A 16,074-nucleotide genomic window follows, 5' to 3' on the forward strand; every position below is an offset into this window, starting at 1 on the left:
TAAGGAACAGTGCAGTTGTAACAGTGTCAACTTTAGAAATAAGGGATCTGGTGTGTGTACGTGTGTGTTGCACACTTCTGGCTTTCAAAAGGTGTTTTTCAACCGCTGAGCCAAGTCAGACTTGCCAGGTTAAATTTGGATCAAAAAGATTTCAAAAGCATTTGTTTAAAACATAACAGCCAAGAAAGCTCACAGCAAAAAAGCATCTTCAAATATTTAGATGAGAAATGAAAGATGTGAATAGTAAGTACACACACACACACACACTGCTGCTGCTTTACTGTGATGGAAACATTTCGCTCTCTGAAAAAAACGCACAAAGATTCTCCTCTAGTACAGTTGTCAAAGTTTTACATAACACTTGTAAAGAACATGCATGACATGGCACTCCCAAAAAAGGTTCCCAATAATTTCTATAACTTATTTTTCTGTGATGGCATGATTGGAGCACATACCTGTCATAAAAAAAAGCATGAATTATGGTTCTTTGGTCTAATATTTGGTTAAATGCTTTTGATAACCATCCACAAGCTTCTGGTTGAATCTTTGACCATTTCTTTAAACAAAATTGGTGGTTCAACTAAACGTGTTGACTTTCTGAAACAGCCTTGCTTCTTTATCACAGCCTGCGTGTTCTTGATGGGGTTTCAGTCAGGACTTTGGGAAGACTGTTCTAAAACATGAATTCTGTTTCATGTTGGAACTCCCAACAGCAACCATGACCCCATAGTCTGGCTGATGATTTTTAGGTTTTCCTGAAGAATTTGGAGGTAATCCTCCATTATTTATCATTCCACTGGCAGCAAAACAACCCCAAAGCATATTACTACCACCACCATGCTTGAAGGTAAGTATGGTATTCTTGGGGTTAAAGGACTCATGTTCTCCCCTCCAAACATATTTCTGATCAGTGTGGCTTCATTTTAGAATTCTTTTAAATAGCTTAATTTTTGATTCATCTGACCGCAGAACTTTCCTCCAGAAGGCCTTTTCTTTGTCCATGTGATCAGTGCCCTAACCCTAACCCAAACTTAAGTCAAGCCTTAAGGTGCCGCTTCTGTAGCAAAGGCTACCTACTTGCACGGCAGCCTCTCAGCCCAAGGCAATGTAAAACATCCTTGACTGTAGATACTCACACCTGTGTCCCAGCTGCTTCTGATTCATTGCAGACACACTTTTGGTGGTTCTTGGTTGAATCTTAACCATCTTGATCAATTTTCTCTCAGCAACAAGTGATGACTTGTGTTTTCTTGTTGATTGTGGCAGTGACCCTACTGCGCCATAGACTTTACACTTACAAACACTTGTTAGCTGCTTTGAAATGGCTCCAAGTGACTACTTACCTGCTTTTTCAGATCTGTGGTGAGCTCCTTTGACTTTCCCATTGTTGTGGTCTAAGTGTATCAAATGAGCAACTTTTTAAAGCTTTAGTTATTTGTAATCAGGCACAATTAGTTACAAGGCCATGCCACAATGGAAATTTGATCAACTTTCTACATCAACAAAATTGATAATTCAAGTTGCTGTATGCATATCTTTGATCCAGCATATTTTGTGATATTTCCAGAAGACTGGAATTTATATAGGAACCTGAAGGCATGAATGTTTCTAGGGACATTGATGTGTGTCCAATCATTCTATCACAGAAAAATGAAATAATTGGAAACTTGAGACTGCCATGACGTACATATGCTTTATAAGTGTATGCAAATTTATAACCACAAATGTCTTGGGATTCAAACTCACACCATTAACAAGTTAGGATTCACAGTTCCACAGCTCTCAGTAAATAATGCAGCGGTACGGTTGTTTTGTGTTGAGGTAGCTCGTAGTGTGGCGAGACAAAGGTGATGTGCAGTTCACCAGGCTGTGGGAGGGATTATTACAGCAATAATACCCAAGAGGGAGTTCTTCAGTGATTATGGGTGTAGTGGTGACTGTCCTGCTAAGACGAACAGGCTTGCACTGTGTAAGACATAAACCTGAGGAATACAAAAACAGTGAAGCATTTATCTCTTCTCCAGAGTAAAGGATTGTTAGCATACAGGTGGATAATGTTTTGTTTAGCTTCATTTAATTAAGGTTGGTGCCAGATTGAAACAGATTTTTACTTTCGACTTATTTAAAACTTACAATAATGGTGTTTGCGCCTTTTGTTGGGCAGATTAGTGAGCCACCCAGACTAAAGAATCAATGAAAGACTGAATGAAGAAACAAAGTTTCATCTCAGTACTCGCAACTGCTCTATGAAGTAATTTCAGTTGACTGATTAGAGCAGCGTAATCTTTCTTAGCAACATTACAGCCGGATTGTCACATTGGGATTCATTTATCATGTTACTCCAAAACTTTGATGGAGGAAGTTTTAAAATATGCAATGAATGGGAATCTTGGTTGGGGAAAAAAAAATTAGGCCCAACATGTCAGCATCTTTTTAAAATTCTACAAATATGGAAATCAATGTAAATGAGCCCCAGTGTGTCTGCTGTATTTGATGTGTGCAACTTCTCTGAAAGAGACCTCCCAGCACATGGTCACACTTCAGGACTCAAAATGGAAGTGGTCAGATGTTACTCAGTGTTTGATGATTTTGCTGTGTATTGTCAGTGCTCTGCATCACCAATTTGCCTTTTTGTTACTGTGATGGGATGGACAATGTCCCCACTGTGTCAAATATTTGTGTAATACAGGTGGATAAAGTCGAACCACTGAGAGCTGTTGTAAATTGAGTTGGTTTTTTTGTTTTGTGTTTTGCAAGATACTGAACGTTTTTTGGACTGTGCAGAAGGTTTATTTCCTCCTGAGTGAATGAGGAAGTGTTCAGGAAGATTTAATGAAGAAAACTTGTGATTTGAAACTGGACAAAGCTGGTTCTCGATGTTGAGAGAATAAAGTATTCCTCTTTGATTATTTGGGCTTTTTCTTTAAACATTTAATATCTCAGAAGGGGAAATGATAGACACAGCAGACACTTGGAAGGATGAACACAAGTTTGGTTTATTTTTCACACATAGTATTTCTTGTACAGCACTTGGGAAACACATTAGGAGGGAAGACACAGTGCATTTAAAAAAAAAAGTTCCTTGGCTTTTTTAAGGAGAAACAAACATGAGCTTGTAAAACAAAAAAATAAAAAGTTGTTTTTTTAATTTTTTTTAATTTTTTTACTGTTGTAACAGAGAAAGCACAGGCAGGGGAGAGACGTTACTGACGGTTAAAGAAGAGTATCAAATACAATGTCCCAAATATTCACGCTATACCACCAAATGCATAGCCATTATACAGCATCATTCTGAATAATATACAAGCTTGTGTATGAGAATATCATTTAGGTCTGCCTGTGGCTGACAGGAAGGGAAAGAGACAGGGAAAGGCATTAAACTGTACAGATTATCTCTGAGCCATTGTAGAAGTCCCTCATAATTCTCCAATCCTGCATTAGCGCTGCAGTGAGAAACCAACACATTTAGTAGAATTTTATACAACTGAACTAAATTGCATACTGTAATGTAAAATTCATTCTGTGAAGCTGTGGCTGTGGGACCATTCATCGTACTTACTGTTGTAAAATCGGATTTATCTCGTTCTATGCGCAGAAGTGGAGCTGTAGTGCAACAAGCATGCAGTGAAAAGTGGGACCTCTTCGATGGCTAAATCTGTATCACTATCGCCTGCTGTACACAGACCACAGTCTCAACAGAAACGTAGTATGATTACACAATAAGGACTGAAAACAGACTAAAGTACGCTTACTACCGCTTATTTTTTGGAAAAAGAGGATAAAAACAAAAACAACAAATGGTAGACAGGAACTTTTCTCCTAAATGTAGGGTCTTTTTTTTCTTTACAGTGAGCTGCTGATGTTGCGCACCTTATCAACCTGTCACCATCACCAAGGATAAAGTTACACTGATTTAGCCGAAAAAATACAAAAACATTAAAGGAACAAAAATAAATTTTCCCATCTGTGTTCCACTTGATTTTACATGTCTGAATGTGTGTGTGCAATCCCTCTCTGTTTGCTCCCCCAGAAACGCAGTCATAGGCAAACCCCAATACATAAACATATTATTACGTAAGACAAGCAATCACTATTCATAAAAAATACTAAAATAAATGAGTATTAAAAAGAAAAAGCTTGAAATGTGCCTTTTTAAATGTACACATTGATGATGCATGTTCTAAAGAAGCGGAGAGCTCTGATATACAGTTTGCCTGCCAGTTTGGAATATGATACAAGGACGACTTAAAAGTAATAATCAGGTTTAAGGTGTTTAGCATCTCAATTAATAGCAATCAATAGCTTATCAAACAAGATTTAGCCGGAGCACTTTGAACACTAGCACATCAGCAGGCAGTGATGGAGATAATGACTCTGACAAACACATAATCTCATTGGTTTGCAAATCAAAACAGCAACCAGTTGCATAAAATTGGAACGGTATCGGAGTAGTTGCTGCTTAGTTGGCTGCTGATGATAGCGTAATCGGGTCATGTTAATTTGCCCTCTTGTCTGCCTTACAGTGAAGTTGGCGTGCTGCTACTTCATCTAGCTGACAGTGCCTTTAATGAGAGTGAGTGCAGCGCCTGGTGTCAGGAGAACAATCCAGAGGAATTAGAGGGAACAGCTCGGCTGATGTTCTCTGTTTGTGTCTCTGGGCCCTGGGAGAATCCCATTGACTCGGCTGCTCATTAGACGCTGCCTTTGTCAGACCAAAATAAAATAGATATTAAGCAGTGAGACGGGGAGCGCTGCGATGAATGTTTAATTGGGTGTTCTGTGTGTGTTGTGTGTGTGTTTCTCTCTTCCTGCGATTACCTCAAGGGGGTATATTCGTGTGTGTGTATACTCTGGCCCAATGGTGTGCGCCTTGTGTGTATGTGTGAGAGCAGGTCTATGTTTCATGTCAGTGTATGTAGATATTTGAAGCGGCCCCCTCAGCCCCTCCATCTCGGAGCGTCATCGTTCCCTAGCTCCTGACACCTCTCGCTGGGGAGAGCGGGCTGCGGCGTCAGCCTCATTAAGGCTTCCACTGTCTGGCTAATGAATCGATTGTGTGGTATCAGTGCTCCTGGCTGGCGCTCCCACAGTGCCGCTCTGCGCCTCCTCTGGGGGCCTCCCTTCTACTGAGCTCTTAATCAGGAAACAGCCCTAATTACCCTGCCTCCCTCCTCCTCCTCTTCCTCCTTTTCATTTATTTTCCTTCTGCACTCTAACTTTCTCTCCTCCTCCTTGTCTTTTTCTTTATGCTCCACCGCCCTTTTCCTTTGTCCTTCTTATCTAGCCGCTTCCCCCTTCTACCTCTCTCTCTCCTATCATGCCTCATCCTTGGGCTAAAAGTGGAAAGGGGGAGGAGGGAGGGGGCATTTGGGAGCTTCCACAGTAGCTTATATCACAGCAAAAGGGTGAGAGGGGGTGATGTATTAGGAGTGAGGGTCAGGAGGACTCCGTCCTTTGGAAAGAAAGCAGAGCAGAGATGGAAGTGCTGCTGTTGCTGATGTAATGGAAATTGGGAGTGGTTGGCAGAGCAACTGCTTTGCACCCCCACCCCCCCGATCCATGTCCCCCCCAAAAAAAAGACCCCAAAGTCTCTGTTCTGTCCCTTCCCATCTCATCCCGGCCCTCAGTACACCACCTCATACACCGTGGCCTTCTTGTCTCCGGAGCCCGTCACTATGTACTTGTCGTCCGGGGAGACGTCACAGCTCAGCACAGACGAGGACTCCTTGGACTGGGAGCAGGCGAGAGAGAGAGAGGTTTGCAATGATAGATGGATGGAGACAGATGGAGAGAAACAAACACAAAGAGAAAGATGTTAGAAAAGATATGACTCATCACTTACTCAATCATACAAGACATATTTGCATTTCAAAACAGTCAGCAATTATTTCCAAACAGACATCTCTACAGCTCCAGGATGCTGACTCATGCATCTGCTTCAGTGTGAGACACACTGCACGCTAACTGCAGGTTTAAACATCACTAGCAGCACAAGTCTGTGTGAACTGGCAAAATGCACAATCTTTTCTTTTTTTCTCCCTCTTTCACCTCTACGTCTGAAAGCCAAACCTGGGCACCTGGTTTTAGATGATCTAAAGCTCCCCCTCATCTCCCTCCTCCTCTCTCTCCCACTGCTCTATCATCATTTATCTTCCTTCCTTCCTTCCTACCCAGACTCTCCTTCTCCTCCTCCCTCTCCGTCCTCTTAGGCTCCTCTTTCGTTCTGCCCCCCACTTATATGAGGGCTCCTCCTCCTTGTCTCTAAATTCCTCTCCCCTTCCTCTCCCCCTCCCTTGCAGCTACAGGCACAGCAGGGCTGTCAATCATCAAGCCACCGCTGAGAGGCCATTTCACACCGGATCCCTCATACTACACCGAGATAGCAGGCGGGGGGAGGGAAGGTGGGGGCGTTCAGGAGGGAGGGATGCAATGACAAGCCAACGGATGAGTTTGGAAGAGAAGAAAGTGAGGGGTTAGAGCAGAGATGGAAAGGGGAGAGCAAGAGATAAAATGTCTTAAAACAGAAACAAAATCAAATCAGCACAAAGAAAACGACTCAACACAATTGTACATAAGACAGAAAAGAAAAGAAGCAAATCTAATGGACAAAAATACATCCATTGGCCTAAAAGCACACATTTACAAAGCACCTTTCTAACTTCTTAAGCTGACAAAAAGATGAGAATCTGCTGCAACTAATGATTATTTTGTTTATCCAATCATAATCCATACAAGTTGACAGATTTGTCTAATCAACTCAAAGATCCATTTACAATGATGCAAAGCAAAGCAAATCCTCACATTTGACAAGCTAATACTAGATTATGATCAAATAACTGATGAATCAACTTCTAATCAATCATTTCAGCACCTTTGAATTTTGGGAAAGAGTTTAGCAAAACAGCTCTACAGGTTGCAAAATATGCATCAGTGTGCTACAACCAAAGAGAAAACCCATGAGATGACTTGTTTGTTCTACAGTTTTTTGTTCATCTGTATATGTCTGTGGGATTGTACTGTTTAGTTATGTTTGCTTGTGATCTATTTCTGAGTGGAAATGTGTGAAAATATTGTGCTGTATTATTGTAATTTAGCTTTGGCTGTAATGTAATACTAACATTTGTGCCAATAAAGCTTAATAAAAAAGAAACAGAGCAGGAACAGGGAGGGAGGGAGAGAGAGAGAGAGAGAGAGAGAGAGAGAGAGAGAGAGAGAGAGAGAGAGAGAGAGAGAGAGAGAGAGAGAGAGAGAGAGAGAGAGAGAGAGAGAGAGAGAGAGAGAGAGGAGAGAGAGAGAGAGAGAGAGAGAGAGAGAGAGAGAGAGAGAGAGAGAGAGAGAGAGAGAGAGAGAGAGAGAGAGAGAGAGAGAGAGAGAAGAGAGAGAGAGAGAGAGAGAGAGAGAGAGAGAGGCAGTGGATCAGGCAAATTAATGAGAACAAGAGAGGATAAAAGTGAAGAGGTAGACTAAGAGAAAATATAAAGATAAAGATATAAAGGACAGGTATAAACAGAAAGACAAGGACGGAGAAAAGGGTGAGACCGTTTAGGAAAGAAAGATAAAAATGAGCAAGCACACAGAGGGAGAAAGGACAATAATAAACACAGAGGTGAGGAGAGAGAGAAAGAGAAAAAAATGAAAGAAGACAGCCAGAGAGGAGCAAGAGGGAGGTTAAAGAGAAGCAAGGACGGAAGACAGAAGCTGGAAAGGACAGCAATAAAGCAGAGAGGAGGTGGAGGAGAAGGAGGAGAGAGAGCAGCTCTGTGTAACATGGTGACAGGAGGGAGCTGTTTGGCAGGAGAAACGTTTGGCATTTGGATAACAAAGTAGATACCCAGCATTCTCCTTTCAATCCACGGGGAGACAGGAGCCGCCAACCCTGCTGCCCACTGTAGCTTACAGAAATATGACAGCAACACTCCTCACACACAGTCACACACACAAACACACTCAAACACACACACATAAAATGCTCAGCTTAAAGGTACCTTCATCTCCCTTAGCTAGTTTCATTCACACTCAGATGAACTGGCTCAGCTAAAAATATTGCATCCCTGCATATTCATGTTTCAACATTTCCTCAAATGGAGCAATTGGACAGGAAGCAGAGATAGCCTGCATTTGCTAGCACAATCCACACTGACTCTGCAGCCCAAACAGAGCATTGCACTCATATCTCACCTGGAATATACTAGCTCCATATGGTGTCCTCCATGCATTCAACAGATTGTCTTTTCCTGTGCTCACGAACCACTTGCCTGAAATAACAGAGACAAACACATACAGTGTTTCAGGTCAAACAAAGGAAAAGGGGTGATGGAGGCATTATATACTGTACATAAACTGTATATACTGTAAATAAGCTATACTCTGGAGAGGAGTGATAAGTGTGTGTCAGTTGCTGCAAGTGTGCCAAAAACATTTAGGAACCAAGCCAGGTTGTGTGAGTGAGGACGTACCGCAGTAGGCGAACTTGAGGGAGAGAACGCAGCTCTCATGGAGGTGCAGCTGGTACTTGTCAGGTTTGGAAACGTGCAGGACTTCCACGTTGCTGCTCTCCATTCCCACAGCCAGCCACTCGCCTGTTGGACAGTAACCAGAGAGAAGATCTGGAAACAGACAGGGGAAGAAAGGAGGGAATCAAAGGAGGTGAATGATGGTAAAAAGTGAAATTTTGAGTGAGGTACAGGAGGAAGGAGGACAGCAGATAAAGTGTGTAAATATAAAAACAAAATGGTGGAATGGGAAAAGAGGGAGGAGAGAAGATACAGTTGATGAAAGAAGAGCAACAGGAAGAAGAAGAGGAATAATAAAAGGAGGAAGTGAGGACAGAAAGGTATCGAGGGGGTTAGGTAGGATGTCAAGGAAAACAGATGTTGATGAAAGAGAGTGGAAAACAGAAAAAGGAGGAAAAGAACCAAAGAGCAGAATGACATAGTAGAGGTAAATATAGAGTGAATTAAGAAATAGACACAGCGAGAGAGAGAGAGAGAGAGAGAGAGAGAGAGAGAGAGAGAGAGAGAGAGAGAGAGAGAGAGCGAGAGAGAGAGAGAGAGAGAGAGAGAGAACGTGGGAGATGTAGGAAGACAACAAGCAAGAGAAAAGTCATTACACTGCGGATCGAAACTCATCTGACAACAGTGGTCAACTCTATAGCTCTGTTGTGACAGTGTGTGTGTGTGTGTGTGTGTGTGTGTGTGTGTGTGTGTGTGTGTGTGTGTGTGTGTGTGTGTGTGTGTGTGTGTGTGTGTGTGTGTGTGTGTGAGAGAGTGTGTGTGAGTGTGTGTCAGTGTGAGCACCTGCAAGGTGAAATCATGCTGCTGTATGTGTGTTTACTCCGTATGTGTCACTGTTTGCATCTTTGTGAGATACATTTATGTGTCTGTGTGTGTGTGGGTTTGTGTGTGTATGACATGTGATGGAAGTATGTCATTTTTGTGTGTGTGTGTGTGTGTGTGTGTGTGTGTGTGTACCTGCGAGGTGAAGTCATGTTGCTGGAGCTGGCGTCCCTCTCGGAGGTCCCAGCAGCGGACTGTGTTGTCCAGCCCTCCCGTCCACAGCTTGGTGCCGTCGTTGGAGATGTCGATGCAGCTCGCTTGACCCTGGAACTGCCTGCAGGAGGAAACACACAAGAGCTTCACACACCTGTACACACACACACACACGCACATGCACAGACTCTGCCTCCTGTGTGTTCCTTTGCCTCTTTTCTCTTTGAAGGTGTCAGACTGAATATATTTTAATTTTTCCCTCTCCATGGCCCCTACTGCCCTCACCCCACCCACTCTCGATTCTCTGTTCTCTCCTGTTCCTCCCCCTCCTCCTAACCACAATCTTCCCTCTGCATCTCCCTCCCAATTCCTCTTCCTTTTTGTCCTACCTTGCCAGAATCTGGCTGTTTCATCCCATCCATATCCCCTATGGCTAGTTCATCAATCCACTGTTTAACTGCATGAGGTTGGTGACGAGGCCCCAGACTGCAAATATATTTCCTCTCTCCCTCTTTCTCTACCATATTCATCTCCTGTCTCTCCTCCTCTATCCTCAAGAAGTTCCTGAAATGTTTCCACGTCCTCCAGCCTTCCTCTCCCTGCCCTTCCTCTCTCTCCCCTGTGAGCTCTTGCCCGATTAGACTCTATTTGTGGAGGCAAGACACCATATTTTTTTAATGTTTTTTTTCTTTTTTTATCCCTACTCTTACCTGACCAGGTCTGGTTGTGAAGGTCCCAGACGACGATGTTGCCGTCGCTGCAGCAGGAGAAGCAACCTTGTTGTCAGGGGAGATGGCCAGAGCGTAGCAGGCGGGAGCAGACGACGTCAGCTCCGCCTTTATGCGTGGTGTGGGCGTCACCAAATCCCAGATTGACAGCGTGCTGGCTTCCCGCGCCGACAATCAAGGTCCGTCCGTCAGGGAGGATTTTACAGGAACGAATGTAGTTATCCCTGTTCTGATTGGACAAGATAAGGATACCAGTTAGATTAGGTTTGCTGTAACTGAATCAAGGGAAAAAAAACCTTTACAAGGCTTTATGAGCCAGATGCTAACATGAAAATCAGGAAATTAACGTGGACATTTTCATTACATTTGTGGATGACAGATGACACGGTAAATAAAATAAGGTCAGCTGAGTGAACATACTGTACACACATTTCTTTTGTGAATGTTTTTCATGTATACCCCTCTCTATTTTTAATACTTTTGTGTGCCTGCTTTCTTCCTCCCTCATGTCTCACCAGACAGTCCAGCTGGGCCATGGGGCTCTTGCTTCCTGGCTGGCTGATGTCCCACACCTTGACGCAGCCCTTGCCTCCCGTGTAGACGTGGCGTGTGGAGGTGCTGATGGTGACAGCACACACCACTTCTCCGTGGTTCAGGGTGTGGAATCTGCCGGGCGTGGCGAGGGATTCCCGGGCCCAGCAGGGCGTCAGGGGGAAAGGGCACCGGCTGCATCTGGCCGTCTGCACTCACGTGGAACGAGTAGGCACTGGAGGGAACATAGAACGAGGGGAACATAAATAAATCAATACTTCTGAACTAAAGAGCTTCAGCTAAAAATAAACAATGAATGAGAAATGGGCCAAAGGCAGGAGGGACAAGAGGGAATGAATCAATCAATCAAAAAATAAACGAGTGAGGATAGTGACAGGTAGGTACACAGCACAGTAACAACCACACACATCAGCATGGACAACACCATTACAGCCTTGGAAACTCCAGCAGTATTTGCCTGGATTCTGGCAATTACTTGACCTACTGTAGCTGTAAGCGGGAACACATAAAGGTGGATTGTATTACAGGGCAGAGTCACTGTGGCATTGCTAATGGCTGATCAATACTGTAGCGGGTTGGAGCCAAGGCTTTTTTATGATTTCAAATTAGCACCGCAAGAATGAATTGCTACTCTGCAGCAAATGACAAAAACAACTGAATTCTTCAGTCAGTAAAGCATCGGTAATATATGCCCGAAATTCAACAGTAAAAATCTTGAGGAGAAACTACTACTGATTCCTATCCAATCCAAATGGTTTTGGATTTTTTTAACACTGATGGAAGAAATGCTTCTAACAAATACAGTACCTATTAATCTACCTATCAATTTTTTTTATAGCAAAACTGAATATCAGCAATGAGAAAATAGAAATAGACAATTAATACTTGCTAATTAACACAGTAATCTCCATACATTTGCTCAGGTTGCATGCATGCAGGAGTAGAAAAGCCTAAAGAAAATACAAACTCACGGCTTGCCACCAGATGATCCAGACAGAGAGGAGGACAGCCCTGGGGCCCTCAGGTGAGACCGAGAGTCATACGGCACCTGGTGGGAACAAAATATTGGACAAAATATTAACGTTAACATTTATTATATTATATTAACTGAAATCTCTGCAACCCACTGGAGGATAAGCGGTACAGAAAATGAATTAATAGATGTGTTGAACATATCTAATAATTAATTAACATTTAATCAAAACTGCTGCAACCTTTAACAGCAAATAACCTGTAAGTTTTTAGTATAAATGTAAAACAGTTAACGCCAGGGAAGACTTCAGTATGACTGGTTTTATATAAAATGATCTTCATACCTGATCAACATGATGGAGTGATGTGTCGGTTCACTGACTAACAGTAGTCCAGCTGCTGAAAACAGCTGCTTAGCTGAACAGATGCACAAACAGTGTCGCTCCAACTTTATTTTTACCTTAGCTTCATCTTTTAACTTTAAAATTACTGCAACCAGTAAAAAGCATTCATACTCAGAGGAGGCGAGGGTTGCTTATACTTTTGATCACTTTTGTGTTGATTTAGTTGGAAACATGTAATTGAAGTCCTGCTTATCCTGGATGTCAGCATTGTAGCGCTGCTCTCTGCTGTCTGACAGTCAGCCCTCAGCCTGCATTAACTGAACAGCTGCTTGAAAGAGATGCTGAGAAGTGCTAGTTTAGCATTAGAAGCTAGACTGGACATCTGCCAAAGAACAACTCCATGAAGTTACCACAGCTTTATACCTCAGGGTTCCTCAACATGACACAGTGAGCAGGTCAAGACACTGAAACTTTTTTCTTCTTTGGACGAGAGGGAGGTGTGTTTATTTTATTAGTTTTATTAGTGCAGCCCTAATGGGTGGTCACCAAACACACCTGCAACCCACCTATGTGAGAGGCTCCAACCAGATAAGTTACACCGCACATTGCTCATCTTTGACATTACAGACTAATACATTTTTATTTGGTTAAATTATTAATGGCAATTAATTGATAATCAATGAATCATTGACATCCCTAAAAGATGTCAATGACTAATTTTCTAAAAGATAAAGGTGCAATTTCATATAATGACAGCAATGACACAAACAAAATCATTCTACTCTAAAACAGACCAGAATAATAACTAAAGTAGAGACTGTACTCTGAAAACTGTGCTGAAGTGCATGAGCGTGCTGACAGTAATATATGATGTTGTGAGCATACTGCCTTTGCCTAGACTGGTGACAGCGTGGTGAACGGAGCACTGCAGAGAACATCCTGCATTAAGGCTGAGTTATGTTGAAGTCCTGTGGGAGTGACGTGCAGAGGCTCCATAGCTACATGAATGGTCCCACAGCTGCTGACATGCACATCCTCAAAAATGTAACTACAGAGCTGCTTCAGCTACTTTATGTGTTCATGTTTCTGACAGTGGACGTGTGTACCGATACTGAAGACAACATGGAGGAGGATGAGGAAAACTAATCTTTTATTCAGTGACACTACACCGATTAGCATTTTGTGATCCAGATAAGACATTTCAATTGCAAAACTTCTCTCTATGACTGTCACTCCTTATCAAATGAATTAGAGAATGTAAACATGATAACTTTTCAGTCTATAATGAATCGTACTAGATAACGTACGAGTTCATCTATTTTTGAAGCAGTGACAGTCAGAGGGTTGCATCTGATGTTGAACTATAAATCAAACCTTGACAAAGAAAAATTATTTGGCCTTTGCTCACCATGGGGCTTCGGGAGTAGGCGCTGGCTGCTGCGCTGATTTGTGGGGAGAGAGTAAGAGCCCCACCAAAACCTCCTGGGCTGGCCAGTTCCCCATTCAGTCCTGCGTGGGACACCACGCCAAAATGAGCCGGGTATGAACCGGGGGGCACAGACATGGGACTGCGGAGAGCTGGGGAGGGAGGGAAAGAGGAAGGAGGGATTGAAGGATGGAAATAAAGAGGGGGAACAATACATAATACACAAGCACAAACACAGTAACAGAAAGGCATACAGCTACACAGGTTGAAACCAGGGAGCAAGCAGCAACCAGGAGTCCAAATACAGCAGAAAGGGGTTGAGAGTACTACCGAGAACAATGATAATAATAATAGTAATAATAAAAAAAATTTGGGTCAGGGTAATCTTATATTTTTTTATTATAAATATTCAAAAAAGTCAATCCTTTAGGCACATTTTTACTTCTTAGTTTAACTTAGAATTTTAGAGATTTTTGCACAAAACTGTAAACTGTCACTAACTGTCAAGGTAAGAGTAATGTCACAGTATAAACAAATGAGGATATGGAAAGACTGAGGAACACGAGGATATTTGGTATGAAGGGCATAGGTAAACTAGGTGAAAATCCATCAAAGTCATAATAGTCTAAATTTGTCTCAACTAGTCGAGCAGCAAAATTGGAAGGTAAATGTTAAGTAATGAAAAATATGAGTTATTTCTCCACTGAGTAATGGGTAAAATAATCACATTACAATTTTAGGAAAGCAATAGATAATTTGTAATGGACTACTTTTTCTTTGCAACTGGTAACAACATACAGTAAGTTAAGTCAGGCATGTGTATACTACATTATTGTAGTCATAGCTGGTTATTACTAAGCTGACAGCTTCGATACAAAAGATTGTTTTAGATTTAACATATCATCAAGCTCATGTTAACAGTCAGGAGTCTCACCAAGGGGGTCTGCAGAAGATGCTGCTTTGCTGACCAGGCGAAGGCAGGAGGTGCTGGGACCGGGAGCTCCAGGGGCTCCTGGTGCTCCAGGGGTAAGGGCATCACGGTGGGACGGGGATGGGGTGCCAGACTTAGACAATGGAGACTGGGACTTATCCATCTGCAGAAAAGAAGTAAATATATCAAAAATACTACAGAGCTAATATGTAATGTGACTCAATACAAATAATGCTCATGATGCTGAAGACCATCTTATGGCTACCCTACAGAATGACACTTTCTCAATAAAGAGAGAAGAAATTGTCTCAGTGGCACTGGCATATCGATTGAAAGAGCTACAGTATCTGTTCTAAACATTCATTCTGCTGCTCACTGTAGTTTATAGGACAAGGACTGGTTAGTGTATAATAGCTGTGCCTTACATGAATTTAAGTATTTTTGTTCCCAAAGTGAAACACTATAAATTATGGCATAATATGTAAAAAAAAAAAAAAAAAAAAAAAAAAAAAAAATAGGACAACCTACGGGCACAAAGTAAAAAAGAATACAATTTTATTATCATAGAAAAAAGGCTGGAATATATTAGCATCAAGGAAAAGCAGACAAAGCTTTCCCAGTCAGCAGAGTGCAGCAACTCCCTAAGAATGGAGGGAAGGCTGACAGGATTCGTTACCAAGATGTATTATCTTACTGTACCTGTGCGGGATCCTTGCCCTTTCCTGGGGTGGGGCTGCAGGGGTTTGGGGTGGAAGGGGCCTCTCCTGTGCCTGAGGAGCCTGGCAGCTCTTTCCTTAGGGTAGGAGCCCGGTCTAACCCATTCCCATGGGGGGAGTGAGGAGGGCTGCCCGCAGGAGAGTTGGGCTCCTGAATGGCAAAGAGAGATAAAAATGTTTTTTTTTTAAAAAGGTTCAAGCTTACATCCAGAATATAAAATATTTCTTCTCAGTCTAGGATTTACCCTGTAAATACAAAAACTGTTTTGTTGTTGTGCTGAGCTATTCTCTTCATCCAATTTATTGCATGTCATCACTATGATGTGATGTTTTTGATAATTACCAGTTTTTTCACTGCACTTTTTATATCACTATTACATAAGAACTGTACCAACATGTAATGTCTTTGTCTTCAGATTAGTGATCCGCAACCAGGAAAAGACAAAATAGATCCAAAGTAATTCAAAGAGCAGGCACAAAGGCATAGTGGTCACAAGGCTTAACCAACATAGACAATTCCAGGATTACATTCTGTTTAAAAAAGCGTCATGACAATATCCAGGTTTTTATATTTAACAGTGTTAAATGTCAAAAAGTGCAGTTTCTCCTGTAAAAAAGATAAACACATCTCTTCCAGTGTGGCAGCTTGTATAAAAGCTTTAACACTTACTTACAGGAAAATACTGCACATTCTTACTTAATGTCTACAACATAACCTCTGGTGTCACAGTATGTATTGTGATCTGTAAAAGGACTCAGATATTGTCACTCTCACTGGTTCAGTAGTATATGGGCCTGGAGATAATGTTGCTCTTACAGACTGCTTTCATCACTGGAGCCACTGTTGAGCCAGAGCTGCCTCCCCCAGAAAAGAGTGCTGGAGTAAGCACTTATCACTGGGTCAGAGTGATCAGCAC

The 16,074-nt window shown here is 42.2% G+C and overlaps 1 protein-coding gene across 1 annotated transcript in view; it reads right to left on the reverse strand.

The window, feature by feature from the left end:
- Nucleotides 1–5,623: 5,623 nt before the first annotated feature.
- Nucleotides 5,624–16,074, reverse strand: part of tle2b (TLE family member 2, transcriptional corepressor b) — a 79,104-nt gene continuing 68,653 nt past the window's right edge. The window contains 14 exon segments of the mRNA XM_062424921.1: nt 5,624–5,731; nt 8,179–8,255; nt 8,457–8,597; nt 8,600–8,606; nt 9,471–9,609; nt 10,204–10,264; nt 10,267–10,378; nt 10,380–10,445; nt 10,732–10,878; nt 10,880–10,982; nt 11,740–11,816; nt 13,493–13,662; nt 14,445–14,604; nt 15,141–15,308. Of these exon segments, the coding sequence (XP_062280905.1) occupies nt 5,624–5,731; nt 8,179–8,255; nt 8,457–8,597; nt 8,600–8,606; nt 9,471–9,609; nt 10,204–10,264; nt 10,267–10,378; nt 10,380–10,445; nt 10,732–10,878; nt 10,880–10,982; nt 11,740–11,816; nt 13,493–13,662; nt 14,445–14,604; nt 15,141–15,308 (1,536 nt within the window).

The sequence above is a fragment of the Scomber scombrus genome, chromosome 8 (assembly GCF_963691925.1).
Source record: "Scomber scombrus chromosome 8, fScoSco1.1, whole genome shotgun sequence".
Taxonomy (NCBI): domain Eukaryota; kingdom Metazoa; phylum Chordata; class Actinopteri; order Scombriformes; family Scombridae; genus Scomber; species Scomber scombrus.